The sequence below is a fragment of the Hemicordylus capensis genome, chromosome 7, assembly GCF_027244095.1.
Source record: "Hemicordylus capensis ecotype Gifberg chromosome 7, rHemCap1.1.pri, whole genome shotgun sequence".
Taxonomy (NCBI): domain Eukaryota; kingdom Metazoa; phylum Chordata; class Lepidosauria; order Squamata; family Cordylidae; genus Hemicordylus; species Hemicordylus capensis.
This window is the reverse complement of record NC_069663.1, coordinates 36,245,293-36,272,577: the sequence shown is the minus strand read 5'-3', so window position 1 is coordinate 36,272,577 and position 27,285 is coordinate 36,245,293. Positions and strand designations below refer to the sequence as shown.

Here is a 27,285-nt window from a genome sequence, read left to right as displayed (position 1 = left end):
CTCCCTCAGCCAAGAGGTGAGCTTGGGAGTCTGTGGGCACAAACGCTCCAAGGGAGACGAGAAGAAAAGAGGAACTCAGAAACGATGGGATGGTTTTTAACAAAAGGGGCAACTTTATTCATATACTTAATTAGGATACAAGTCATCACTTAACTTTCTAACTAAAGGAAACAAAACAGGACAGAATGGAGTAGGCAAAAAAACTTTCCATCTCGGCCAATCTGTTGGAAAGCCAAAAATTCCTACTCGGCCCCCAATGGGACGACCAGCAAAGCCCATTCTGTCCCTGGGAGGGAGGGGGAGGGAGGAAGGGAAGGAGGGGAGGGAGGAAGCCCAGGGTCACACAGAAGAAGGGAATGGCAGGGCAAACAAAATTGGGGGGAGTCCCAGCCAGCCCCCAACCCCACCCCACCCCCGCTCCTTGCAGGCACGTTCACTTGGTCTCCTCTTCTGGGGCGGATCGACTCCTCCAGCCGCCCAGCAGCAGCACAAGCCTGCAAGAAGCACAAAGCAGCATCAGTGGGGTTGCCCTGCTCCTCCTCCCTTTCCACTCCGGCAGCCCAGCAAGTGGGGATTGGGCAGGGGGCTGGGGGTTGAGGGGGGGGCAAGCCAGAGAATTCTGCTTGACCTCGGGCTCCCCACTGTGCAGCCACAGCATGGAGCAGGAGGGAGAGGAGGATTCTCTGGCCTGCCACCGGGCAGCACCAGGGGGCGCTACTGGGGCTGCAGGGGGCCCCCAGAGTCTCCCGGGCTCCTCTGCTGCTGCACCGGTTTGAGGAGGAATGAGGAGGGAGCGGAGGGGGGAGTGAGGCGTGGCTGCGGGAGTGGAGGGGGGGAGGAGCACACCCTCGGCAGGGGAGGGGGCGGATGCCTGGATGGTGCTTCCCCTGCCAGGGGAAGCCAGGCCGCTGGGGAAGGGGAGAAAAGCGGAAGGAGGAGGGAGCGCTCCCTGGCCAGCTGGTGGGAATGGAGGGAGGCGGTGACCTTGCCCTCCTGCTGGGGCCACACAGCCTCCCCGGACCCAAGGGAAGCCCAAGAATGGTTCCAAAGGGCCACTTGGGGGCAGGGTGGTGCTGTAGCCTCCTCCCACTGCCTGCCAGCAGAAGCTAGGGGAGGGGCTTCTGCACCCCAGAGGCGGGGCTTCCTTGGGCCAGGGGAGTGGAGCCTGCTTCCCCCTCACTCCTCAGACAGAACTGCACTTCCCTGCTGGATGTCTTCTTGTGGACAGATCTTGTGTCCACGCGGTTGGAGGAGGTCTTCTGGGAGGCCCCTGCGCTGCACGGTCTTTCCTGAACCTCCCTTCAGCTGCTGATCTTCAAGGGGAGAGCACGGGGCTGTTGTTCCTGGAAAGAGAGAAGGACATTGGTTCAGAGATTGGGGGTCTTCTCACACTCTCCCCCATGACACCACCCAGCACCAGGGACTCCTGGCAGAATATCCGTGTCCTCATTTCCCAGAGGGAAGAGAGAGATTTCCTCTTTCCCTTGGGCTACTTGTACAACTGGCCACAATGTCCGAAGATGGCATTCCAACACGAGGGAGGGTTGCCCAGATTCCTGCCCACCCTTCCTGCAGCCCCAGCCCCCTCCCTAACCATCGGGGCCCCTTCAAGTGAAGCCCTGCCTTGGTCTACTCACCAGTCGGTCAGGTGGAGAGATCACCGTACTCTGGCGGGTGTCTCTTCTTCTTACAGCCCGCCCACAAGCGCCGAACGGCAGCCCGCAGCCCGTGCCGGGAGTGGAGGGAAAAGGCCTTCTTCACAATCTTCTCTGTCTTGCAGGCAACTCTCCCGACCTCGGGGTCATGGTCGCCAAGCAAGCTCTCCAGCGCTGGAGGGATGAAGGAGAAGGTTCAGAAATGGCATGAAGAGATCACCCCACCCTTGGCCAAGCCCCACCATTTCCACACCAAGAGGGCGCAAGTCCTGACTCTTTCTCCCCTGCACTCTGGGAAACCCTACTGCTGAGCATCCCTGAGGATGCAAGCGGGACCTTCCATTTGAGGGGACAGGTGGCCCATTCCAGCTCTGTGGTCCCTAAATCTAGGCCTCTCCCCTCACAGAAACTTCCCCTTCCCACCCAGAAACCGGCACTTACCAGCATGGAAGGTCTCTATGTTCCCTTCAGTGAGGATGCTGCCCTTTTTGTGGACCAGGTGACCTAAAAACAAGGGTGGAAGGAAATGGGACCACAGTTCAGGACCCTGCGCATGGACAGCCCACTTCCCATCATTCAGGAGAGGAAGTCCTCCCCTCTCTGCTCCCTCTGGGACTGACAGATTGAGCCATTCCTCCCGGGACTCTTACGTCACCTTGGAAGGAAATTAAGCCAAGAGACCTCGCTAACGCTCACTGGGCCAGTCCTCCTGGGGAGGGAACAGCTCCTGCCCCTCCACACCCTTCTGGCAGTGCCTTCCAAGAGAATGAACCTTTGCCCACCAAGACGACCCACTAAGGGAGACCCAAAAGTCTTGTTTCGCTTACCGATCAGCAGGGCAGCCGTTCTCCTCACTGAAGGCTGCTCGCTGCGGAAGAAGCCCAGGATCTTGGTGGCCTCCATCTCCACGGCGTCCTCTGTGCCGAGCTGCCGAATCTGGGATCAAGAGCAAAGACAAATCCCGAGTGAGCAAAGCATCGCCCAAAGGTCCTTGAGCCATTTGAGCCGAGGGATGGACAGGAAGGGGCTGCCCTTACCAGACGCTTGGCGATCTTGTGGAGCAGCTCCTGCAGGCTGTAAGAGTCCCGCGCCAGCAGCCTGCCCTCCAGGTGCCATAGGAGGGCTTCCGCCAGGAGGCTCAGATTGTCCTTCGCAGCCTGCCAAAAGAAAGAACGGAATGGGAGTGAAAAAGGCTGCCAAGGGATTCCAAGAAACCTCTTAGGGGGCTTCAAGGAGTAGGGCCTGGATGGGCCAAACCACAGCAGGACAGCTTGTGGATTCACCACCCCATGAGGCTAACTCTGGAGCCTGCCACTGGGTGGCTGGACTTGGGGAAGCCTAAACACCTTCATAGGGGTGGCAGGAAGAAGTGGGCCCTCACCTGTGCTACCTCCAGGTCTTCATCCTCCACATGCATCAGCACCGCGATGAGGGTCGTGATGTTCTCCTCTCTACCCTTGTGGTGGTGGTGGCGGTGCTGCAGGAGATCCAGGTGGGTCCTCATGGCTGCCCTTCGGATCTTAGCCTCCTCCTACAAAGAAGAACAGGGCTTGTTATTAGGGAGGAATTCCTCACCTCCATAATTGATGAAGAGCTTGCATGGGTCTCTAGGGGGTTTCTGGTTTCCCTTCTCCAACCCAGTCGGAACCTGCAGGTTGGCCGGCCCTCATAGAGCCGGGGCGGAGGGCTGGCGTGCAAGTACTCACGTGGTGGAAGAGAGGGCGGCACAGGGCAGCCAGGACAGCATTCACCGTGGCCTGGTGTTCTGATGGACAGTGCCTCAGCCGCTCCATGAAGGCCAGGACCCCCAAAGTGGCTTCCAGACTGGAGGTCCTGAGCCCTCCCAGGATCCCGGCACTAAAATCCTGGGCTTTCTTGGCCTAGGGAGGGAAAAGGTGGATCCTTGAAAACACATGCTAGTCCACCCGCTGCTAAACGCACCACAGAGCTGTCCGTGTTTGATGCTGCTTGGCCACCATCCACTGCCTTGGGGAGGAGATGACTCAAGCCATCCCAGAGGCACAAAGAGCGGGGAGAATGCGGCATTGGAGCACGTGGGGAATCAGGCTCCTACTGAGAGATGCATTCCTGTGCCTTCCCTTAAGCATTTCTCCTTCGTCCTGTGGCAAGGGTTCCACAGACTGAATCCACCCAACTGGAGAAATCTCCCCATCACACCTGGGGATGCCTAGGAGCACCAGCCTCAGGAAGGGCTCCCCAAAGAGAGGAGTCTCCATGCCTAGGGATGCTCCATGCCCAGGGATGTCACTCACCGCCTTCAGGGTGCCATAAATTTGGAGAAGTCCCCTTTCGCTCAGGTAGCAGATGTTCTGGCTGGGGTGGACTAGCCACGCTACCAGGAGCGTCCAGGTCTTCTCTAAGGCAGCAAAGTCTTGGTCTTTCAGGAGCAGCTAAAAGAGGGAAAGGAGGAAAACATCCATTAGCCTCTGGGGCCAGACCCTCCTCTCAGGGAAGCCCACCCTGAGGAAGACGCTGCTCACCTCCACAAAGAAGGCCACCTCTGCGAGGGAATGCTCTTCTGGATCTTTGTCCAGGCTGAAGAGGGAAGCCAGGTATGCCTTCAGCCTGGCCACTGTGGAGGACCGTGTCTGGAGGAGAGCCCTGCAAAACACCAAAAGACCCTGCTGAGTCCTGGGCGGAAGGTCCAGAAAGAGCAGACCTGACCCAAACCACACCAGCCCCCAGGCCTCCTGAGATATCTCCTATTCACTCCTACTTACCTCACCAAGAGGGCCACACCCTGGAGGCAGCTCTGCGGAGAGCACAGGGATTCCCAGCAGGTCTTCTCTGGGGTCACCTGTGCCACCCTCTCCAGCAGGGTCCGGACAATCTGCGCAGTCTCCCTGCAGAGAAGAGAAGGTTGCTGTCACCAAAGTGTGTGTCTCCTTGCGGGGTGGTGTAGTGTCAAGGGTGGAGCGACTGTGTTGGACCATGGGAGGGAGACCACAGGGGTGAAGTGACTTTCCCCACAGCTGGTTTTTTAACACTGCAGACGCATTTTTAGGCTCTCTGCAGAGCCAAGAGGGCTGCAAATTCTGGGGTCTCCCCTGTGGAGCTGAGGGAAGGGACCACCGTGCCAGAGTCACCCCAACAGGCCAGAAATGCTCCTCGCCCATCAGAGTGGGACATGGGAGAAATGACCCTAGCCTGTCCTCGCAGAGTGCTGGAAGGAGGACTTGCTGGCCCCGCTTTCCCCACCGCCATGACTTACTGAGGAGGCAGGTCTTGGCTGTCTCGGTTCCCGACTCCCTCGGTGGTGTTCTGCAGGCCGGTGAGGATCTTGTTGACCAGGCCCACCAGGAGTTCGGGGAACCTCTCCTCCACCTCGCTGGCATACTCCACACACCGGACGACGTCCCCGATCTTCTTTGTTGCTCTCCCCTGCGAAGAAGAGGAGGGTCAGGCCTCAGCACACAGTCCGAGGGACGGTTATGGGTCAGGAGAATCCCCAGGGCCAGGCCAGTGCCATGGGTGTCTGCACCCACATCTGGGCCTGGAGGGTGCTGCCTCTGGCTCAGGGTGCATGAGGTCAACTGGAAGGGAAAGACATCCACAAGGGAAAAGGGTAAGTCTCCAACTCCCGTGTGAACAGTGACTGCCATCCAAGCCGCCATCCTGTGTAGTGCAGGAAAGGAGGGGCAGAGGGGTGGAGTCAAGTCACCCTTGGTTTGCACCCCTTACCTCTCCCAGATGGACCGAGGAGAACCAATCTGGGGCCAGCTGTCCTCTTCTTTCCTCTTCGTCGATGTTCCTGAGAGAGGAGAGGAGAGAGAAAAGCTGCTCAAAGGTCTGTCCTGTTGGAGATGGCAGCCAGCTGAAGAAGAACACGGGCACCCAAAGAGATGCTAAGCAAGGATCTCGCCTCCCTTGGGAGGTGGCTGGCAGGGGAACTTCATCAGGCCAGAGATCTCCCAAGTCCAGCCTTTCGTTCCCCACTGAGAAGCCCTGGGAAGTGTTCAAAGGGGGCATCGAGACAGGAGCCCTCCCCTGCTCCTTCTCCCCAACACCCGCTCATGCCAACAGCATGGGGGTCTCGGAGCTCCCTCTGCTAATAGCCAGCAATAGACTTGCTGGTGTCTGTCTTGCACCTGCTGTCAATCGGCTTCCTTGGGTGAACTCCCCCTCCAGAGTCCTCAGGGAGCAAGTTGGAGGAAACATCCCTCTGTGGGGCTCAGACATGGGGGAGCTGCCCCTGTCCCCTGCAGCCTTCTGCTTACTGTGCTAAAAGCCCCCCATAGGAACATAGGGAACATAGGGAACTGCCATCTACTGAGTCAGACCATTGGTCTATCTAGCTCAGTATTGTCTTCACAGACTGGCAGCGGCTTCTCCAAGGTTACAGGCAGCAATCTCTCTCATCCCTATCTTGGAGATGCTGCCAGGGAGGGAACTTGAAACCTTCTGCTCTTCCCAGAGCGGCTTCATCCCCTAAGGGGAATCTCTTCCAATGCTCACACATCAAGTCTCCCATTCATATGTAACCAAGGCAGACCCTGCTTAGCTATGGGGACAAGCCATGCTTGCTACCACAAGACCAGCTCTCCTCCCCCAGCTCCCTACTGGCTCCTAAGGCCCTTCAGCTGAGAGGAGGGTACCTACCTGGCCAAACTGGGGGTCGGTGGAGAGTCCCACACCTCGTCCTCGATGCTGCTGATCTCATGCATCGTGTCGTCCTCGTCCGTAGAGGAGCACTGGGGAGGAGAGAGAAGAGAAACGGGAGCGTTCCAGGGCTTGCGTTGACCTTGCGAGGCTTCTGAGAGGAACCAAGCCCAAGGGACAGTTGGGAAGACATCCGGCTCTAAAATAAGACGTGCCTCTTGGTAGAAAAGGCATTTGGCATCTCTGCCCAGAAGAAAAGCCTTTCACCACATTTTTGCCCCCTTTCCAATGCCTCAGCTGCATTTCCTCCCATCCCACCAATCACAATCCCTCCCATCCTGCAGCATCTAGAACTAGAACCATTCCATGTTCTGTCTCCTGCTGGGGAACAGGGCACGCACACACACACACACACACACACACACACAACCTAGAGCCCGTTCACATGAAAAAATGGATGATGAAATGGGTCATTTCTGACCTCTGCAGAGGACGAGTCTTCCACTGTGTAGGTGTTCATCATCATCTTCTTGATGAGCCACTTCTTTGGCTTCTGGACTCTGAGAGGAGAAAGGAGAGACATGGCATAAGAACATCAATGCATGCCAAGAGCCCTTGTGCATCAACCTATTTAGTTGGTTGTGAACCACTTGAGACCTGGTTACATGTGGCATCAAAGTGTGTTTATTCAGAGAGAGAGAGAGAGAGAGAGAGAAAGAGAGAGAGAAAGAGAGAGAGAGAGAGAAATCTGGAGATTCAGAGGTTCCTTGGCTGTCATGGGTAATAGTCTTCAACTGGCTTCTCCTCCATGAACATGTCTAATCAACCAAGGCTCCTGGGGAAGGTGATCCGCCTCTCTGATCCCTGGAGCGGCCCTTCAGCTGAGAAAGGTACCTGGGGGAACTGGTGGCATAGTCCCCTTCCGACCCCTCTTCCTCCACGCTGGCGGGTGGAGTCTCGGCCCCCGGGAAGGAAGAACTCTGTGAAGGAGAGAAGGGGGAGAAATGGCTGCTCTGGCCCTCGCATTGGCTTCCTAGGCTTCAGCAGGGAAATGGCCAGCCTGGCACCTTCCAGCGGTCATCACCGGGTGAGCTGAACGCAGGAAGTGGGCCGGAAGGGGATCGTCCAGTTCTGGACACAATTCCTCCCGCTTTCCTGATTTTCAATTTTCTTAAAAACCACTTTGGAGCCCAGGCGTGCTGGCTGGAGGCGGGCGGGAGAGATGGCGAAAGAGCTCCTCTCTCGTGCCCGCCTTCCTCGCAGTGAGGTCGGTCGGGCTGATTTCAGGCCTTTGCGCACTCATGCAAATGGCAGAGGGGAAAGGCATCAACCGCCGCCCCCCCCCCCAAGACATGTTGCGCTCCCTCACTCAGCTGGGGCCCCGATGGCTCTGGTGACTGGAAAAGACCACTTCCAGTCCACTTCATGCTTTCAGTCGGCTCCTTAGTGAGGACACTAAAGGCACGTGCAAAAGCATGCCAAAATGGGGTCTCCTTTCCTCTTTCTTTCCCAGTTCTTTCCCCTTTCCATTTAGTTCATTTCTCATTGGTTTGGTTGAGTTTGCTTATTGTTTTGTATTTTTATTCATTCTTCATTTATTTGTCACTGTTTTTCAATGGTTGCCATTAAAGCAACAGGATGCTCCACCTTTAACTGTGAGATCTGGACCGGACGTCAAGGCCATGGCCGCCATCTCCTTGGGGCCATCTTCTTTAATCCTATCACCCCCACCGTGCCACCATTGGGATGCAGTGTTGTTAAGGGCATGGCTGTCCCTTTACCATAGCTTTAAGCAAACGACTGTCAGAAGATGGCCGCCCACCCGGCAGCATCAAAAACTGGGGCCATTCCACATGCTCTCTACTCCTGGCCAACACGGGGGACCCACACGCCCAACCCACAGTCCTTCCAAGGATGTTGAGGCTTCCTGACCTCTCCAAGGGATGGCTCTTGGTCAGCAGCGGTGTTTTGCAGCCTCCTCAACACGGTGCTTGGCCTCTGGACGCTAAGAAAAGAAAGAAAGAAAGAAGACACATGAGATCAGAACACGAGTGCTTAGAAAGAGCTCTGCTTGATAAGATGGATGAGGCATGCAGCCCAACACCCTGTTTCCAGGAGTGGACAGCCAGATGCCTGCAGGAAGCCCACGGGCTGGGCATGGAGACACCTGTCTCCATGGAAACAATCCTCCATGCTGCTCGGAGCTTCTCTCCACCCTTGGCTTCTTGCTAAACTAACCACCTCCCCCCCAAAAAACTTGCATGGGCTCCTAAGGAAGGTCCTCTACTTCCATGAGCGATGGAGCTGCCCCTCCAGGTGAGAAAAGAGTACCTCGGGGAACTGACAAAGCTCTCCACGTCCAGCTCCTGATCCCTAGTGTTGTCTTCTGGGATCGTGGCCTCTTGGATGTCAGGACTCTGCAAATGAGACAAAGGTTTCCAATGTGTGTACTCACTCTGATCTTCCTAGGGCCTAGGATTCGTAGGGAGTTTTCCCCCTGACATTTTCTTTGAGTTCATTTTTATTTCTTTAAATTATTTTGATTTTTTTCTAAAGACAAAAAAACCTTATTAAAAAGCAACCATGTGTTCTAATTCTAACTGGTTGGGAGTGCCAGGGCACAGCCACCACATGCTTGTGGCCATTTGGTTTCATCCTATGTCCAACAATGAACCTCCATTGTAAGATGATCTACTGTGGTCAGCAAAATGGCCACCATCCTTCAAAAGGGCCATCAGAATCAGTTGGCTGCACTCTGGAGCTCTAGTCCAAAGACAGCATGACAGGTAGGTCTGTGAAATCTCTTTCTTTCCCTCCCAAAAACCAGCCATTAACAGAAACATCACTGCATGGGAGCTCCAGAATGGAATGCTAACTGCTTGTTGTCATTTCTTCTGCATTCCTTTCATGGGGAATGGAAACAAAGAGGAACGGGACCCACTGGCATCAATAGTTTGGCCCAGAGAGTCTTCTTGATCCCACCCCTTCATGTCCTCTTCTCTTCTCTCCTCTCCCCAGGAAACAGGGTTAGCACAGCCTTTCCAAGGGGAGAGACAAGATGGGCCCCTGAGTCCGGAGTGAGGGCCATCTGTCCTGCTGTGGGCTGTTTTTACCTGAGGGGACCATGATTGTCTCTACAGAAATGCCTCTTCAGTCAAGAGACCTGGAAGATATCTGCCAGGAAGACCCTCTCCTCTCCTGACCCATCTCAGGGTCTTGGGAGCCGTTTGACGCCTCATATCCAAAGCACACAAACCCAGAAAGGTGGCCATTGGAAGGAGAGGCAGAGGGTTGCAGAATCCTTCCCTAGCCACGACGTTCCCACTGTACTCCTCTGGCCAACATGCAGCAGCTGGATTTCCTCCCCTTTCTGGATCTGACCCCCCTCTGTCTCCTGACGGTGGAGATGCAATCTCCCCTCACTCCTCCACCAGCCCATCCACAAAAGCGACTGGAATCGTTTCCTTACCTCACAAGACCATTCGGTGTCCACGGTCTGCAGAAACCATCCATCCTCCTCAACCGTGAAGACACTGCAGGAAGAAATACAATGGCATGAGTACCTCGGAGGAGCCTTGCTGGATCAGACCAAAGATGCATCTAGCCCAGCACTCTGCTTCCAATAGGGGACAGCCATCCGGCAGGCCTCCAGGAAGCTATCCTCTGTGCCCTTAAAGCTAACGGACATCACCACCACCATTCTTGGAAGAGTGAATGCTTCTACACAATGTATGAAGACGTTGTTTTTGTCTGCCCTGCACCTCTTGCCAGTCAGCGGCACTGGATCCATCCCAGATCCAGGCTGCCAGGGGGACAGAAAACCTTCCCTACACAAAAGTTCAAGAAGAAACTCTACCTCCTCGGGGAACTGATGGCATGTGCTTCTTCCAGGATCTCGTTCCCAGTGTTGACCGTCTGAATCCTGGAGCCGTCCGAGAATGACTTCTGTGGATGAGAATGGAGAGAGGAATGGGTGCTCTGGTGCCCACTTGACCTTTCCAGGGCATCTGGGGTCCAAACGTCAACCCTCCTTCAAGAGGTCCTTCTTAACAGAGGAGCTTAAAGCAGGAGGTGGCTCCTTAGCACCTCAAAACCGTGTCTACCAACGTGTAACTGGGCTCAGAGAGGAACCAAACCCAAGAATCTACTGAACCTCAGAAACCAGCTTTCTGCCCATTCCTGGGCAGTCGGGTGAGATCATGGCTATTACACAACATTTGGAGTGGCAGGATCCCGAAGAAGAGTCAGGCCTCCTGCTACATGGGACACTGTGGTTTCTTTCATGGTGCCTTTAATTAAGGAAAGCCTAGCTAAGTTCTTCTCTTTGCTGGGCAGAGCTATTGGCCACTTGATGCTGCAGACCCGTGTTTTGAGGCCCTTTTCAATGACACCAGAAAGGGGGCCATGTGGAGCCAAGAAGTGGCAGGGGGGAAAGAGTGCACCATCTACCCCAAAGAAGACTTTCCCATTCTAGTTCCCCTCCAGACTGCTCCCTTCCTGGATGTGTTTTCTGCTTGGTAGTCCAGAACAAAATCAAAGTCTAGAACCCTGGGGGAGGGAGAGATTTGGGGCAGGAGAGCGGAATGAAGAAGCGAGGTTGGAAGATAGGTAGACACACCCCTCTTCCCTCTCAGCACTTCCCATCCCTAAAGTTCCCATGATGCTTCCTCCATAGCGAGGGTCTCCCACCTTTGCCTGAGTCACTTGTAGTTGAGCCCGGATTGTCACTCATCCCACCCACCCAAGTCACTGCTACTACCACTGCAAAGATCGATGCATATGGCTTTTCCGGACAAGTTCTCAAAGCATCCCTTCAACCTGCTAAGACTGGATCTCTACCACACGCCCTTCTTCTAGCTTGAGATGGGGTCTCTCCCACCCCCTCCCAGCCCTGCCATGTACAGACTGGGTTTTCATCCCTTACCAGTGACCATTTGCTCGTTTTGGCCACGGAGCGCTCTTCATATATCTCCTGTGGCTGGAAGTCACTGAGAGGGGAAAAGGACAAAAGACACAAGTGAGTGAGAGAGTGTGTCGAAGGAACCCGGAGTAGCCAGTTTCCAGCAGTGGGCTGGGGTGAAGGCAAGAACCCTCCAAGCTCCCTGCAACATAAGGGTTACTTACTTTCTTTATTTTATTTTATTTTATTTTATTTTATTTTATTTTATTTATATACCCTCCCAGCTCTCCACAACATAAAGGGCTTTCTTTCTTTCTTTCTTTCTTTCTTTCTTTCTTTCCTTCTTTCCTGATTCATTCATTCATTCATTCATTCATTGGATTTATATATATGTATATACTGCCTACTTTTAAAACCTCTAAAACAGCTCAGCTCCCTTGGTTGGGGTTTGGAGAGCGGCTACTGGTCAGAGTAGAGCAATGGTCTGACTCAGCATCACCTGTTCCGAGGGGCTGCCACAACCCACTCCTCTGGCCCCCAGAGGGGCTTCCATCACTCCCCATCTCAACTGCTCCCTTTGCCCTGCAACCACTCAAGGAGGCACCAGCGGATCCAGCCCTGAAGGAGCAGCCAGCCACACCCTGGCTCCAGCCTCACGCTCTGGGTGGCTGCAGGGCTCACCTGGAATCCAGGCATTGAGAAATGGTGGGCCAGGCCCACCAGCCCATGGAGCCCCACAGCCCCTCAGTCCTCAGAGAGCAGACTAGGGGACCGATCCCCCCACCCCACCCATCCTCATTTGAAACCCTAGAGAGCAAATTGTGCACGAGAACCCTCCCCTGCCTCCTGTGCCTGAATCCCTGGATCCTCCCCCAAAACCCAGGTAGCTCAGACTGATTGGCTCTTCTCCTTTGGAACTCCCTTTGCCTGCCTTTGCTGTCATTCTCTGATGTCTTTCCCACATTCCAATAGTCAGAACATAGACTGGGTGCCCCTTGAAAACAGGGACCCCTTGGGGGTTGGGCTTATGAATGTTGGGGGTCATGACTTCTATGGCAGAGTATTCAGCAGCTATTTCACTCCCATTACAGCAGAAGTCAACAGGGTCTCAGGGGCAACAGCTTGTCCATGATAAGCAGGGAGATTCACACAAGGTTAAACTAATCTGCTTTATTCAGAAGTAGATGCTGAGAGGAAAAGACCTCTATCTGACTTCTGGCTACGTCTTGGTCAGAGAGAGACCTGTCGTGGTCATCAGGGTTACTGGTGGCAAAGGCCGATGGCATCTGGAGCTGGATCTCCAACAATGAAACCCTGGCAGGGGCCATGTTTCTTGAGAGGGTCCCAAATCCAAGGTGCCATTAATCAAGAATGGGCCCAGATAACCCAGGAGGAACAGGAGGACATACCTGAGAGGAGCCACAGGAGTAGCCCCATCAAGGCTGCCCATGCCGCGGAGTAAGGGGCATCCTTCTCCCATGTCCTGCCAAGGAGAGAGGAGAGCAGGAGTGAGCATGGGCTGGGCCACTTCACACCCACCGGGGTCATTCCTAAGCAGCCAGTGGAGACTCCCATCCTAGATGTCTCATCAAACCGCTTTGAGAACTTTGGTGGTCTCTCCCCCCACCCCCACATTGGACCTCTTTGGGGCAGGGTGGTGAACCCTCCCTCTAAACCCCTTGCCGGAGGCCATGTTCAGCGCTCCCACATGGCCCCAAATGGACCAGATTTGGCGTGAGCCGCAGGGGAGACCGCAACGCCCTCCTGCCACCAGTCGAGTCCAGGGGCTCCCAGGGCAGCAGCGGAACCTCCAGCCGCATCAGGATCCATCTGAACCCCAGCGCCATGGCGACCAGGTCAACATACCAAGCCCTGGGATGCAGCTCAGCAACGGCCACTTTTTGAATCTAAACAAGTCCGTCGGCTACTACAGAGATGTATATTCCACTCTCCAACCCAAGTACTCAAAGTGGTTTACACAGAGAAATAAATCAAGAAGACCTGAATAAGATGGTCCCCTGTCTCCAAAGGGCTCTCCGTCCAAAAAGAAACATCAAGCAGATGCCAGCAACACCACCGGAGAGATGCTGTGCTGGGGATGGAGGGGACAAGTTGCTCTCCCCCTGCTAAATATGAGAGCATCAACACTTTGAAAGGTGTATCTTGGCTCAGTTAGCTGAACTCCCAGGGCCCAGTGGTGGGCATGGGGCACCAGGAGGCAGGGTTGCCAACTCTCTCACTAATACTGCTCCTGTGACTTCAGCAGAAGGCTGGCATGCAGATATCAAGCTGGTGATGCATTTCCCATCTCTTTGGGCTAAGCTGGTCAAGCTTTTGCTCAGAGCAGAGGAGCCAGGCCACATCAAGAGGGGGCAGTTCCCATCCTCCACAGAACCTGCGACTCCCCCTGGGCAGAAATAGCCCTTTCAGTCCTCCCTCCATCCCCCTCCTCAACATTTCATTTCTTTTACCCAAGAAGGACCAATGTTGTTTTCTTCAAGTCCCTCATATGGCCATCCTGCCCCTCTGAAGGGGGAAGCTGCAGGGAGCTCGGAGAGGCCAGGAACCCCTTCCCTTCCTCTGTGCAGGTGGCTCCACTCTGCACTTCCTTGCTGGATGAGGCACTAGAGGAGGGAGGGGGCTGATGGGGCTCTGACCCATCGATGGGGGGCTGCTGCTCCATGAAGACGCCGTGAAGATGGGCTGGGCCAGTCCCTTCCTGCCCTACAAGGTCAGCTCAAAGGGGCCAGGACAGTCTCACTTCCTAAATGTCTCCACCTGGACCCAAATCCAACCCCTGGGGGTCTCACCCGCTCCCACCAAACATTGAACCTATTTGGGGCTGGGTGCTGGACACTCACTCTGGACTCCTTGCCTGAGGCCATGTTCTGCGCTCCCTCACGACGAAAAGTGGACGGAAATTTGCCGTGAGCAGCAGGAGAGGAGAGAAAGTCTTCCTGCCAACGGTCGAGTCCAGAGAGACTGAAGGCAGCAGCGGAACCTCCAGCCCCATCAGGATCCGTTGCAACCGGTAAACACTCCCGGCTGCCCCCCCCCCCCGCAACCGCCATGTTTGAATGTACACAAGGATGGCGGAACTCCCAGGCCCAGTGGTGGGCACGAGGCACTAGCAGGCATGGTTGCCAACTCTCTTCCTGCTCCTGCTCTTATGCTTTTAGAGGAAACTTGGCATATAGAAATTAAACTGGTGAAGATTTCCCCATCTCTTCATTTCCATTGCAGCAAAAGCTTCATCTGGTTGATCTTGGACTGTCAAGCTCTTTTTCAAGGCACAGGAGCCAGGCTAGCAAAAAGGTTGGCAACCCTGCAGGCCAACCCTGCAGGATCCAGACTGAAGTCCATCCCTGAGCACACATGGAAGGGGACAACAGGACCGTGCCTTTCCTCCAAGGGGCAGGAGGAATATTCTGAACATTTGGCCCCTCAGGTCTCCAAAGGGAGACTTCTCCACACCGGTGTTACAGGGCAATGAGAGGGGCCAGGACAGTGTCGCTTCCTAAATGTCTCCACCTGGACCCAAATCCAACCCCTGGGGGTCTCCCCCCCACCCCCTTCATCAAGAGGGGGCAATTCCCATCCTCCACAGAACCTGCGACGCCCACTTGGCAGAACATATAATCTCATGCAAAGCTACAGGCAAGAAACCTTCCAAAACAAGGAGGGCATCATCACCATCTAACCAGAGAGAGAGAAAGAGAGAGAGAGAGAGAGAGAGAGACCCTGCAGGGGTGTTGCTGGATGCTTAAATGCTCCTGAGCCTGGGCCCTTTTGCCCATCCAGTCCAGTCATGCTCAGTTCCCAAAAATGACCAGTGTTGTTTTCTTCCAGTCCCTCATATTGCCATCCTGCCCCTTTGAAGGGGGAACTGCAGGGAGTTCGGAGAGGCCAGGAGCCCCTTCCCTTCCTCTGTGCAGGTGGCTCCACTTTGCACTTCCTTTCTTGATGAGGTCCTGGAGGAGGGAGGGGGCTGACAGGCCTCTGACCCATCCATGGGGGGCTGGTGCTCCATGAAGACCCAGTGAAGATGGGATGGGCTTGCACTTCCTGCCCACCTGGGTGAGCCCAAAGGGGCCAAGATAGTCTCAATTCCTAAATGTCTCCACCTGGACACAAATCCAACCCTGGGGGTCTCCCCCCCACCCCATTAACCTATATGGGGCATGTCGGTGGACACTCACTCTGGACTCCTTGCCCGAGGCCATGTTCTGTGCTCTCTCGCAGCCAAAATGGCAGCCTTTTTGCTGATCACAATGGAGGTTCATTGTTGGACATAGCATGAAACTCAATGTGCCCTGGCACTCCCAACCACAGTTAGAATTAGAACACCACTGTTTCTTTTTTAGGCTTGAAATGGCTTCACCTGCTCAAACTGGTCACGCTTTTGCTCAGAGCAGAGGAGCCAGGCCACATCAAGAGAGGGCAATTCCCATCCTCCACATATCCGGCAACTCCCATTTGGCAGAACTGGACATTTCTATCCTCTCTCCTTCTCCCCAACCCCATTCCATTAAATTTATATCTTACATTTAATTGAAAAATAGTGAATTCATATAATCCCATGCAAAGCTATAGAGGAAGAAGCCTTCCAAAACAAGGAGGTCGTCACCATCTGTCCAAAGTGGGAGAAGGAGAGAGAGCCTCGCAGCGGGGGTCTTGCAGGATGTTTAAAATCCTCCTGAGCCTGGGCCCTTTTGACCATCCATCCCAGTCATGCTCATCCCCCAAGAATGACCAGTATTGTTTTCTTAAAGTTCCTAATATGGCCATCCTGCCCCTCTGAAGGGGGAACTGCAGGGAGTTCGGAGAGGCCAGGAGCTCCTTCCCCTGTTCTGTGCAGGAGGCTCCACTCTGTGCTTCCTCACTGGAAGAGGTCCTGGAGGAGGGAGGGGGCTGGTGGAGCTCTGAGCCATCCAAGACCAGAGGCGTATCTAGGGGAAATAGCGCCTGGGGCAAGCACTGAAATTGCGCCCCCTGTCCAAACATCTGACACCCATCTTTCAGATAACTTTACCATAATAACAGCTGAAAAATACAAGTCAAGCTTGTTAATCTTTTAATATCTCAAAAACTATTTAGCAGTGGATATAGCCAGTCCAAAAATTGCTGGGAAACTACACATTTCAGTATGCTGCAGCTCATGAAATACCCAAATACTATGTGGAGGTATACTTGGAAAACTAAAGAGAAGTGCCTGTCTCATTCTCTACTATGCATTGTAGCATCACTATTAAATCAGTTTTTAAAATAAATGGAGAATTTGATTTTCCCCAGATACTCTGAAAATAATTTAAGGATATGCAGAGTAAACTGTGTCACTGCTTGGAATATATTCTAGTCTTTCAGAAAGACAGTTAAAATGAGAGAAAGAGAGCAAGAAACTCCCAGTGGGCCTTAATACTAAGGATTTCACACTGATTCAAAGACAAACTCACCATTAATAGCCATATTATTAAGACATTACATTTAACTCACTTATCACAAGAAGCAAAGTAAGAGCAAATGAATACAATCCTAGCTCATAAGCTTCAGCTCAGCATTCACAAGCCCCGATTCTCCATACATAGTGCCAAACTAAATATGTGTACAGTGACTTATATTATTATTATTATTATTTAAAAAATTACCTGTCGCCCCTTCGGGGGGCTTGGTAAAGGCCATTTGGGGTAAGCAAATGTTCCCCTCTATCCTCTAGCCTCTAGGGCCCCACAGGGACCATTTGAGCATGTGCAGTGGCCATTTATTAAAATAAATTTTGTTTTTAAAAAATGGCCACTGAAAACAAAATGGCCACAGCGCATGCTCAAATGGCCTCTGTGAGGCTTGGCATGACCTAGGGCCACAGAGAAGTCATTTGAGCATGTGCAGTGGCCATTTTGTTTTTGGTGGCCATTATTTATTGATTTTTAATTTTTAAAAATGGTGCCCCCCCTTCATGTGGCTTCCGGGGCACATGCCCAGCCTGACCCATGCTTGATACACCCCTGATGAAGACCCCGTGAAGAAGGGCTGGGCCAGTCCCTTCCTGCCCAACAGGATCAGCCCAAAGGGGCCAGGACAGTCTCACTTCCTAAATGTTTCTACCTGGACCCAAATCCAACCCCTGGGGGTCTCCCCCCCATCTCATTGACATATTTGGGGCATGTCCATGGACACTCACTCTGGACTCCTTGCCTGAGGCCATGTTCTGCACTCTCTCACGTCCAAAATGGGACGGAAATTTGCCGTGAGCAGCAGGAGAGGCCAGAAAGTCCTCCTGCCAACGGTCGAGTCCGGAGAGTTTGAAGGCAGCAACGGAACCTCCAGCCCCATCAGGATCCATCAGAACCTCAGTGCCATGGCGACCGGTAAACACTCCCGGCCGGGGATCCCCACTCCAGCAACTGCCATATTTGAATCTAAACAAGGATGGCGGAACTCCCAGCCTCAGTGGTGGGCACAAGGCATCAAGAGGCAGGGTTGCCCACTCGTTAACTGGTCCGGCTCCTGTGACTTCAGCAGATGCCTGACATGCAGATCTTAAGCTAGTGAAGCAGTTTCCCATCTCCTTAGCCTAGAAATGGCTTCACCAGCTCAAACAGGTCACGCTTTTGCTCAGAGCAGAGGAGCCATGCCACATCAAGAGAGGCAATTCCCATCCTACACAGAACCTGCGACTCCCCCTTGGCAGAACTGGCCCTTTCTATCCTTCCTCCATCCCCCCTCCTCAACATTTCATTTCTTTTACCCAAGAATGACCAGTGTTGTTTTCTTCAAGTCCCTCATATGGCCATCCTGCCCCTCTGAAGGGGGAAGCTGCAGGTATCTCGGAGAGACCAGAAACCCCTTCCCTTCCTCTGTGCAGGTGGCTCCACTCTGCACTTCCTCGCTGGATAAGGTCCTGAAGGACGGAGGGGACTGATGGGGCTCTGACCCATCGATGGGGGGCTGCTGTTCCATGAAGACCCCGTGAAGATGGGCTGGACCAGTCCCTTCCTGCCCTACAAGGTCAGCCCAGAGGGGCCAGGACAGTCTAGCTTCCTAAATGTCTCCACCTTGACCCAAATCCAACCCCTGGGGGTCCCCCCCCACCCCCTTCATCAAGAGGGGGCAATTCCCATCCTCCACAGAACCTGCAACTCCCACTTGGCAGAATTCGCCATTTCTATCCTCCTTCCTCCCCCCCCCCCGCATTCCATTAAATTGATATCTTCCTTTTAATTTAAAAATAATGGCTAACAAACAATAGAACTCATATAATCCCATGCAAAGCTACAGAGGAAAAAGCCTTCCAAAAAATGGAGGTCATCACCATCTATCCAAAGAGAAAGAGAGAGGGGGAGCTTCGCTGCAGGGGTGTTGCTGGATGCTTAAATGCTCCTGAGCCTGGGATCTTTTCACCATCCATTCCAGTCATGCTCAACTACCAAGAATGACCAGTGTTGTTTTCTTCGACCCTCATATGGCCACCCTGCCCCTCTGAAGGGGAAAACTGTGGGGATCTCGGAGAGGCCGGGAGCCCCTTCCCCGTTCTGTGCAGGTGGCTCCACTCTGTGCTTTCTCGCTGGATGAGGTCCTGGAGGAGGGAAGGGGCTGATGGAGCTCTGAGCCATCCATGGGGGGCTGGTGCTCCATGAAGACCTTGTGAAGGTGCGCTGGGCCAGTTCATTCATGCCCACCTTGGTCAGCTCAAAGGGTCCAGGACAGTCTCACTTCCTAAATGTCTCCACCTGGACCCAAATCCAACCCCTCTGGGTCCCCCCCCCACCCTACACTGAACCTATTTGGGGCAGGGCGGTGGACACTCACTCTGGACTCCTTGCCTGAGGCCATGTTCTGCGCTCCCTCACGGCCAAAATGGGACGGAAATATGCCGTGAGCAGCAGGAGAGGCCAGAAAATCCTCCTGCCAACAGTCGAGTCCAGAGAGTTTGAAGGCAGCAGCGGAACCTCCAGCCCCATCAGGATCCGTCGGAACCACAGCGCCATGGCGACCGGTAAACACTCCCGGACGGGGACCCCCCCTCCAGCAACTGCCATATTTGGATCTAAACAAGGATGGCGGAACTCCCAGGCCCAGTGGTGGGCACGAGGCACCAGCAGGCAGGGTTGCCAACTCTCGACCTGCTCCTGCTCTTATGCTTTTACAGGAAACCTGGCATATCGAAATTAAACTGATGAAGATTTCCCCATCTCTTCATTTCCATTGCAGCAAAAGCTTCATCTGCTTAATTTTGGACTGTCAAGCTCTTTTTCAAGGCACAGGAGCCAGGCTAGCAAAAAGGTTGGCAACCCTGCAGGATCCAGTGTGAAGTCCATCCCTGAGCACACATGGAAGGGGACAAAAAGGACCGTGCCTTTCCTCCAAGGGGCAGGAGGAATATTCTGAACATTTGGCCCCCCGGGTCTTCAAAGGGAGACTTCTCCACACAGGTGTTACAGGGCATGAGGGAGGCGCCCACTAAATGTGGGTAATAGAGCTGCTGAGGAGCAGAAGGCTTGGCAGAGGAGGTGTGTGTGTGTCAATTGGGGTCCAGGCAAGGAACCTCCTTCCTTCAGGTCAGAGCAGGGCTTTATTCCCAGTCATTGTGGCCACTAAGCCAAGCGCAGCAGATGGCTTTCAAGTCTCGTGTCCTGATAGGATCTCCACAAGCCCACTGGCTTGGCGCCATGACCACCTTCCGGCCCCTTTGAGGAGAGAAGCAAAAACTGGGTCAGGCACTTTTCAGGGCAATCAGACACACACACACACACACACACACACACACACACGGTGCTGCCATGTTCTCGTCCAGGGGATCCATCTTTTGCTGCTCGCCACTCTACCAGGAACCTCTGGAACTCACCGCTGCGGCACAGGAGAGCCCCATCCGTCTCCACAGCAATGGTGCCTTGGAGAACCCCCTGCCTTTGTGAATGGGGAAGGGACCAGATTTCCTGCTCTCTGCTCTTGACTGACCGGGGTGGGGGTGGGGGTCGCTTCTCTCCTGCGGTCTGCTCCCCTCTTCACTGTCCTAGCTATGTTTCTCAGGAAGACGGTTCCCAGAAGAAGCAGTTTAAGCCAGGCTGCTCGTCTGCAGCGCAGGCATCCCTGGCACTGCTGGCCCGCCTAACCCCACTTTGAAGCCCAGCCTTTAGACAAAGTTGAGGGTGCGAGCGTGCCCTTTACCCCGGCACTGGGATCAGATGGGTGCTTGGGCTGCTTGTTGCCTGCGTGCACACAGAGACGGGTGCCTAGAGCGCCCGTCTCAGAGGAGAGGAGAGCTGGTCTTGTGGTAGCAAGCGTGACTTGTCCCCTTAGCTAAGCAGGGTCTGCCTTGGTTTCATTTTAATTGAATTTTGGCCTTGGTTTGTAAGTTTGCCAGGCCTTGCCAAGGCTGTGCTTTCCGGGCACTCGATTGGAAGGTGCAGCTTGCTCCCAGGATCCTGTGCTCAGCAAACCTCATTGGCGGCAAACCTCAAGTGGGCTCCTCTGGAGTGATCCAAGCCAATTGTCTGAGTGAGTGCTTCCAAGCAAGAGGCATTTGCATGGACCTGCAGCAGTGTAGCAGCGTCTCCCTCAGCCAAGAGGTGAGCTTGGGAGTCTGTGGGCACAAACGCTCCAAGGGAGACGAGAAGAAAAGAGGAACTCAGAAACGATGGGATGGTTTTTAACAAAAGGGGCAACTTTATTCATATACTTAATTAGGATACAAGTCATCACTTAACTTTCTAACTAAAGGAAACAAAACAGGACAGAATGGAGTAGGCAAAAAAACTTTCCATCTCGGCCAATCTGTTGGAAAGCCAAAAATTCCTACTCGGCCCCCAATGGGACGACCAGCAAAGCCCATTCTGTCCCTGGGAGGGAGGGGGAGGGAGGAAGGGAAGGAGGGGAGGGAGGAAGCCCAGGGTCACACAGAAGAAGGGAATGGCAGGGCAAACAAAATTGGGGGGAGTCCCAGCCAGCCCCCAACCCCACCCCACCCCCGCTCCTTGCAGGCACGTTCACTTGGTCTCCTCTTCTGGGGCGGATCGACTCCTCCAGCCGCCCAGCAGCAGCACAAGCCTGCAAGAAGCACAAAGCAGCATCAGTGGGGTTGCCCTGCTCCTCCTCCCTTTCCACTCCGGCAGCCCAGCAAGTGGGGATTGGGCAGGGGGCTGGGGGTTGAGGGGGGGGCAAGCCAGAGAATTCTGCTTGACCTCGGGCTCCCCACTGTGCAGCCACAGCATGGAGCAGGAGGGAGAGGAGGATTCTCTGGCCTGCCACCGGGCAGCACCAGGGGGCGCTACTGGGGCTGCAGGGGGCCCCCAGAGTCTCCCGGGCTCCTCTGCTGCTGCACCGGTTTGAGGAGGAATGAGGAGGGAGCGGAGGGGGGAGTGAGGCGTGGCTGCGGGAGTGGAGGGGGGGAGGAGCACACCCTCGGCAGGGGAGGGGGCGGATGCCTGGATGGTGCTTCCCCTGCCAGGGGAAGCCAGGCCGCTGGGGAAGGGGAGAAAAGCGGAAGGAGGAGGGAGCGCTCCCTGGCCAGCTGGTGGGAATGGAGGGAGGCGGTGACCTTGCCCTCCTGCTGGGGCCACACAGCCTCCCCGGACCCAAGGGAAGCCCAAGAATGGTTCCAAAGGGCCACTTGGGGGCAGGGTGGTGCTGTAGCCTCCTCCCACTGCCTGCCAGCAGAAGCTAGGGGAGGGGCTTCTGCACCCCAGAGGCGGGGCTTCCTTGGGCCAGGGGAGTGGAGCCTGCTTCCCCCTCACTCCTCAGACAGAACTGCACTTCCCTGCTGGATGTCTTCTTGTGGACAGATCTTGTGTCCACGCGGTTGGAGGAGGTCTTCTGGGAGGCCCCTGCGCTGCACGGTCTTTCCTGAACCTCCCTTCAGCTGCTGATCTTCAAGGGGAGAGCACGGGGCTGTTGTTCCTGGAAAGAGAGAAGGACATTGGTTCAGAGATTGGGGGTCTTCTCACACTCTCCCCCATGACACCACCCAGCACCAGGGACTCCTGGCAGAATATCCGTGTCCTCATTTCCCAGAGGGAAGAGAGAGATTTCCTCTTTCCCTTGGGCTACTTGTACAACTGGCCACAATGTCCGAAGATGGCATTCCAACACGAGGGAGGGTTGCCCAGATTCCTGCCCACCCTTCCTGCAGCCCCAGCCCCCTCCCTAACCATCGGGGCCCCTTCAAGTGAAGCCCTGCCTTGGTCTACTCACCAGTCGGTCAGGTGGAGAGATCACCGTACTCTGGCGGGTGTCTCTTCTTCTTACAGCCCGCCCACAAGCGCCGAACGGCAGCCCGCAGCCCGTGCCGGGAGTGGAGGGAAAAGGCCTTCTTCACAATCTTCTCTGTCTTGCAGGCAACTCTCCCGACCTCGGGGTCATGGTCGCCAAGCAAGCTCTCCAGCGCTGGAGGGATGAAGGAGAAGGTTCAGAAATGGCATGAAGAGATCACCCCACCCTTGGCCAAGCCCCACCATTTCCACACCAAGAGGGCGCAAGTCCTGACTCTTTCTCCCCTGCACTCTGGGAAACCCTACTGCTGAGCATCCCTGAGGATGCAAGCGGGACCTTCCATTTGAGGGGACAGGTGGCCCATTCCAGCTCTGTGGTCCCTAAATCTAGGCCTCTCCCCTCACAGAAACTTCCCCTTCCCACCCAGAAACCGGCACTTACCAGCATGGAAGGTCTCTATGTTCCCTTCAGTGAGGATGCTGCCCTTTTTGTGGACCAGGTGACCTAAAAACAAGGGTGGAAGGAAATGGGACCACAGTTCAGGACCCTGCGCATGGACAGCCCACTTCCCATCATTCAGGAGAGGAAGTCCTCCCCTCTCTGCTCCCTCTGGGACTGACAGATTGAGCCATTCCTCCCGGGACTCTTACGTCACCTTGGAAGGAAATTAAGCCAAGAGACCTCGCTAACGCTCACTGGGCCAGTCCTCCTGGGGAGGGAACAGCTCCTGCCCCTCCACACCCTTCTGGCAGTGCCTTCCAAGAGAATGAACCTTTGCCCACCAAGACGACCCACTAAGGGAGACCCAAAAGTCTTGTTTCGCTTACCGATCAGCAGGGCAGCCGTTCTCCTCACTGAAGGCTGCTCGCTGCGGAAGAAGCCCAGGATCTTGGTGGCCTCCATCTCCACGGCGTCCTCTGTGCCGAGCTGCCGAATCTGGGATCAAGAGCAAAGACAAATCCCGAGTGAGCAAAGCATCGCCCAAAGGTCCTTGAGCCATTTGAGCCGAGGGATGGACAGGAAGGGGCTGCCCTTACCAGACGCTTGGCGATCTTGTGGAGCAGCTCCTGCAGGCTGTAAGAGTCCCGCGCCAGCAGCCTGCCCTCCAGGTGCCATAGGAGGGCTTCCGCCAGGAGGCTCAGATTGTCCTTCGCAGCCTGCCAAAAGAAAGAACGGAATGGGAGTGAAAAAGGCTGCCAAGGGATTCCAAGAAACCTCTTAGGGGGCTTCAAGGAGTAGGGCCTGGATGGGCCAAACCACAGCAGGACAGCTTGTGGATTCACCACCCCATGAGGCTAACTCTGGAGCCTGCCACTGGGTGGCTGGACTTGGGGAAGCCTAAACACCTTCATAGGGGTGGCAGGAAGAAGTGGGCCCTCACCTGTGCTACCTCCAGGTCTTCATCCTCCACATGCATCAGCACCGCGATGAGGGTCGTGATGTTCTCCTCTCTACCCTTGTGGTGGTGGTGGCGGTGCTGCAGGAGATCCAGGTGGGTCCTCATGGCTGCCCTTCGGATCTTAGCCTCCTCCTACAAAGAAGAACAGGGCTTGTTATTAGGGAGGAATTCCTCACCTCCATAATTGATGAAGAGCTTGCATGGGTCTCTAGGGGGTTTCTGGTTTCCCTTCTCCAACCCAGTCGGAACCTGCAGGTTGGCCGGCCCTCATAGAGCCGGGGCGGAGGGCTGGCGTGCAAGTACTCACGTGGTGGAAGAGAGGGCGGCACAGGGCAGCCAGGACAGCATTCACCGTGGCCTGGTGTTCTGATGGACAGTGCCTCAGCCGCTCCATGAAGGCCAGGACCCCCAAAGTGGCTTCCAGACTGGAGGTCCTGAGCCCTCCCAGGATCCCGGCACTAAAATCCTGGGCTTTCTTGGCCTAGGGAGGGAAAAGGTGGATCCTTGAAAACACATGCTAGTCCACCCGCTGCTAAACGCACCACAGAGCTGTCCGTGTTTGATGCTGCTTGGCCACCATCCACTGCCTTGGGGAGGAGATGACTCAAGCCATCCCAGAGGCACAAAGAGCGGGGAGAATGCGGCATTGGAGCACGTGGGGAATCAGGCTCCTACTGAGAGATGCATTCCTGTGCCTTCCCTTAAGCATTTCTCCTTCGTCCTGTGGCAAGGGTTCCACAGACTGAATCCACCCAACTGGAGAAATCTCCCCATCACACCTGGGGATGCCTAGGAGCACCAGCCTCAGGAAGGGCTCCCCAAAGAGAGGAGTCTCCATGCCTAGGGATGCTCCATGCCCAGGGATGTCACTCACCGCCTTCAGGGTGCCATAAATTTGGAGAAGTCCCCTTTCGCTCAGGTAGCAGATGTTCTGGCTGGGGTGGACTAGCCACGCTACCAGGAGCGTCCAGGTCTTCTCTAAGGCAGCAAAGTCTTGGTCTTTCAGGAGCAGCTAAAAGAGGGAAAGGAGGAAAACATCCATTAGCCTCTGGGGCCAGACCCTCCTCTCAGGGAAGCCCACCCTGAGGAAGACGCTGCTCACCTCCACAAAGAAGGCCACCTCTGCGAGGGAATGCTCTTCTGGATCTTTGTCCAGGCTGAAGAGGGAAGCCAGGTATGCCTTCAGCCTGGCCACTGTGGAGGACCGTGTCTGGAGGAGAGCCCTGCAAAACACCAAAAGACCCTGCTGAGTCCTGGGCGGAAGGTCCAGAAAGAGCAGACCTGACCCAAACCACACCAGCCCCCAGGCCTCCTGAGATATCTCCTATTCACTCCTACTTACCTCACCAAGAGGGCCACACCCTGGAGGCAGCTCTGCGGAGAGCACAGGGATTCCCAGCAGGTCTTCTCTGGGGTCACCTGTGCCACCCTCTCCAGCAGGGTCCGGACAATCTGCGCAGTCTCCCTGCAGAGAAGAGAAGGTTGCTGTCACCAAAGTGTGTGTCTCCTTGCGGGGTGGTGTAGTGTCAAGGGTGGAGCGACTGTGTTGGACCATGGGAGGGAGACCACAGGGGTGAAGTGACTTTCCCCACAGCTGGTTTTTTAACACTGCAGACGCATTTTTAGGCTCTCTGCAGAGCCAAGAGGGCTGCAAATTCTGGGGTCTCCCCTGTGGAGCTGAGGGAAGGGACCACCGTGCCAGAGTCACCCCAACAGGCCAGAAATGCTCCTCGCCCATCAGAGTGGGACATGGGAGAAATGACCCTAGCCTGTCCTCGCAGAGTGCTGGAAGGAGGACTTGCTGGCCCCGCTTTCCCCACCGCCATGACTTACTGAGGAGGCAGGTCTTGGCTGTCTCGGTTCCCGACTCCCTCGGTGGTGTTCTGCAGGCCGGTGAGGATCTTGTTGACCAGGCCCACCAGGAGTTCGGGGAACCTCTCCTCCACCTCGCTGGCATACTCCACACACCGGACGACGTCCCCGATCTTCTTTGTTGCTCTCCCCTGCGAAGAAGAGGAGGGTCAGGCCTCAGCACACAGTCCGAGGGACGGTTATGGGTCAGGAGAATCCCCAGGGCCAGGCCAGTGCCATGGGTGTCTGCACCCACATCTGGGCCTGGAGGGTGCTGCCTCTGGCTCAGGGTGCATGAGGTCAACTGGAAGGGAAAGACATCCACAAGGGAAAAGGGTAAGTCTCCAACTCCCGTGTGAACAGTGACTGCCATCCAAGCCGCCATCCTGTGTAGTGCAGGAAAGGAGGGGCAGAGGGGTGGAGTCAAGTCACCCTTGGTTTGCACCCCTTACCTCTCCCAGATGGACCGAGGAGAACCAATCTGGGGCCAGCTGTCCTCTTCTTTCCTCTTCGTCGATGTTCCTGAGAGAGGAGAGGAGAGAGAAAAGCTGCTCAAAGGTCTGTCCTGTTGGAGATGGCAGCCAGCTGAAGAAGAACACGGGCACCCAAAGAGATGCTAAGCAAGGATCTCGCCTCCCTTGGGAGGTGGCTGGCAGGGGAACTTCATCAGGCCAGAGATCTCCCAAGTCCAGCCTTTCGTTCCCCACTGAGAAGCCCTGGGAAGTGTTCAAAGGGGGCATCGAGACAGGAGCCCTCCCCTGCTCCTTCTCCCCAACACCCGCTCATGCCAACAGCATGGGGGTCTCGGAGCTCCCTCTGCTAATAGCCAGCAATAGACTTGCTGGTGTCTGTCTTGCACCTGCTGTCAATCGGCTTCCTTGGGTGAACTCCCCCTCCAGAGTCCTCAGGGAGCAAGTTGGAGGAAACATCCCTCTGTGGGGCTCAGACATGGGGGAGCTGCCCCTGTCCCCTGCAGCCTTCTGCTTACTGTGCTAAAAGCCCCCCATAGGAACATAGGGAACATAGGGAACTGCCATCTACTGAGTCAGACCATTGGTCTATCTAGCTCAGTATTGTCTTCACAGACTGGCAGCGGCTTCTCCAAGGTTACAGGCAGCAATCTCTCTCATCCCTATCTTGGAGATGCTGCCAGGGAGGGAACTTGAAACCTTCTGCTCTTCCCAGAGCGGCTTCATCCCCTAAGGGGAATCTCTTCCAATGCTCACACATCAAGTCTCCCATTCATATGTAACCAAGGCAGACCCTGCTTAGCTATGGGGACAAGCCATGCTTGCTACCACAAGACCAGCTCTCCTCCCCCAGCTCCCTACTGGCTCCTAAGGCCCTTCAGCTGAGAGGAGGGTACCTACCTGGCCAAACTGGGGGTCGGTGGAGAGTCCCACCCCTCGTCCTCGATGCTGCTGATCTCATGCATCGTGTCGTCCTCGTCCGTAGAGGAGCACTGGGGAGGAGAGAGAAGAGAAACGGGAGCGTTCCAGGGCTTGCGTTGACCTTGCGAGGCTTCTGAGAGGAACCAAGCCCAAGGGACAGTTGGGAAGACATCCGGCTCTAAAATAAGACGTGCCTCTTGGTAGAAAAGGCATTTGGCATCTCTGCCCAGAAGAAAAGCCTTTCACCACATTTTTGCCCCCTTT

The 27,285-nt window shown here is 55.1% G+C and overlaps 2 protein-coding genes across 2 annotated transcripts; both read right to left on the bottom strand.

The window, feature by feature from the left end:
- Nucleotides 1-92: 92 nt before the first annotated feature.
- LOC128333144 (uncharacterized) lies at nucleotides 93-11,265 on the bottom strand. The gene is made up of 20 exons (XM_053268262.1): nucleotides 11,200-11,265; nucleotides 10,132-10,220; nucleotides 9,745-9,808; nucleotides 8,607-8,692; nucleotides 8,208-8,280; nucleotides 7,170-7,255; nucleotides 6,757-6,835; nucleotides 6,276-6,367; nucleotides 5,358-5,427; nucleotides 4,888-5,057; nucleotides 4,397-4,519; nucleotides 4,157-4,277; nucleotides 3,929-4,066; nucleotides 3,362-3,535; nucleotides 3,037-3,186; nucleotides 2,693-2,812; nucleotides 2,483-2,591; nucleotides 2,097-2,159; nucleotides 1,638-1,829; nucleotides 93-1,343 (listed from the first exon to the last, which is right to left on the bottom strand). Exons 7-19 carry the CDS (start codon nucleotides 6,799-6,801, stop codon nucleotides 1,645-1,647), a joined length of 1,560 nt encoding a protein of 519 aa, XP_053124237.1. The 5' UTR covers nucleotides 6,802-6,835; nucleotides 7,170-7,255; nucleotides 8,208-8,280; nucleotides 8,607-8,692; nucleotides 9,745-9,808; nucleotides 10,132-10,220; nucleotides 11,200-11,265; the 3' UTR covers nucleotides 93-1,343; nucleotides 1,638-1,644.
- A 9,552-nt stretch (nucleotides 11,266-20,817) lies between these two features.
- LOC128333169 (uncharacterized) lies at nucleotides 20,818-27,066 on the bottom strand. Its single transcript, XM_053268325.1, has 13 exons — nucleotides 27,001-27,066; nucleotides 26,083-26,152; nucleotides 25,613-25,782; nucleotides 25,122-25,244; nucleotides 24,882-25,002; nucleotides 24,654-24,791; nucleotides 24,087-24,260; nucleotides 23,762-23,911; nucleotides 23,418-23,537; nucleotides 23,208-23,316; nucleotides 22,822-22,884; nucleotides 22,363-22,554; nucleotides 20,818-22,068 (listed from the first exon to the last, which is right to left on the bottom strand). The coding sequence occupies exons 1-12, from the start codon at nucleotides 27,063-27,065 to the stop codon at nucleotides 22,370-22,372; spliced, it is 1,488 nt and encodes a 495-aa protein (XP_053124300.1). The 5' UTR covers nucleotide 27,066; the 3' UTR covers nucleotides 20,818-22,068; nucleotides 22,363-22,369.
- Nucleotides 27,067-27,285: the final 219 nt, after the last annotated feature.

Bases quoted from the DNA above. Each gene is read 5' to 3' on its own strand.
- LOC128333144 (XM_053268262.1), bottom strand. From the start codon at position 6,801: ATGATGATGAACACCTACACAGTGGAAGACTCGTCCTCTGCAGAG. The intron at 3,536-3,928 runs GTGAGTGACATC...TTCCCTCCCTAG, and splicing joins TTTATGGCACCCTGAAGGCG to GCCAAGAAAGCCCAGGATTT. The intron at 2,160-2,482 runs GTAAGCGAAACA...CCTTGTTTTTAG, and splicing joins AACGGCTGCCCTGCTGATCG to GTCACCTGGTCCACAAAAAG.
- LOC128333169 (XM_053268325.1), bottom strand. From the start codon at position 27,065: ATGCATGAGATCAGCAGCATCGAGGACGAGGGGTGGGACTCTCCACCG. The intron at 24,261-24,653 runs GTGAGTGACATC...TTCCCTCCCTAG, and splicing joins TTTATGGCACCCTGAAGGCG to GCCAAGAAAGCCCAGGATTT. The intron at 22,885-23,207 runs GTAAGCGAAACA...CCTTGTTTTTAG, and splicing joins AACGGCTGCCCTGCTGATCG to GTCACCTGGTCCACAAAAAG.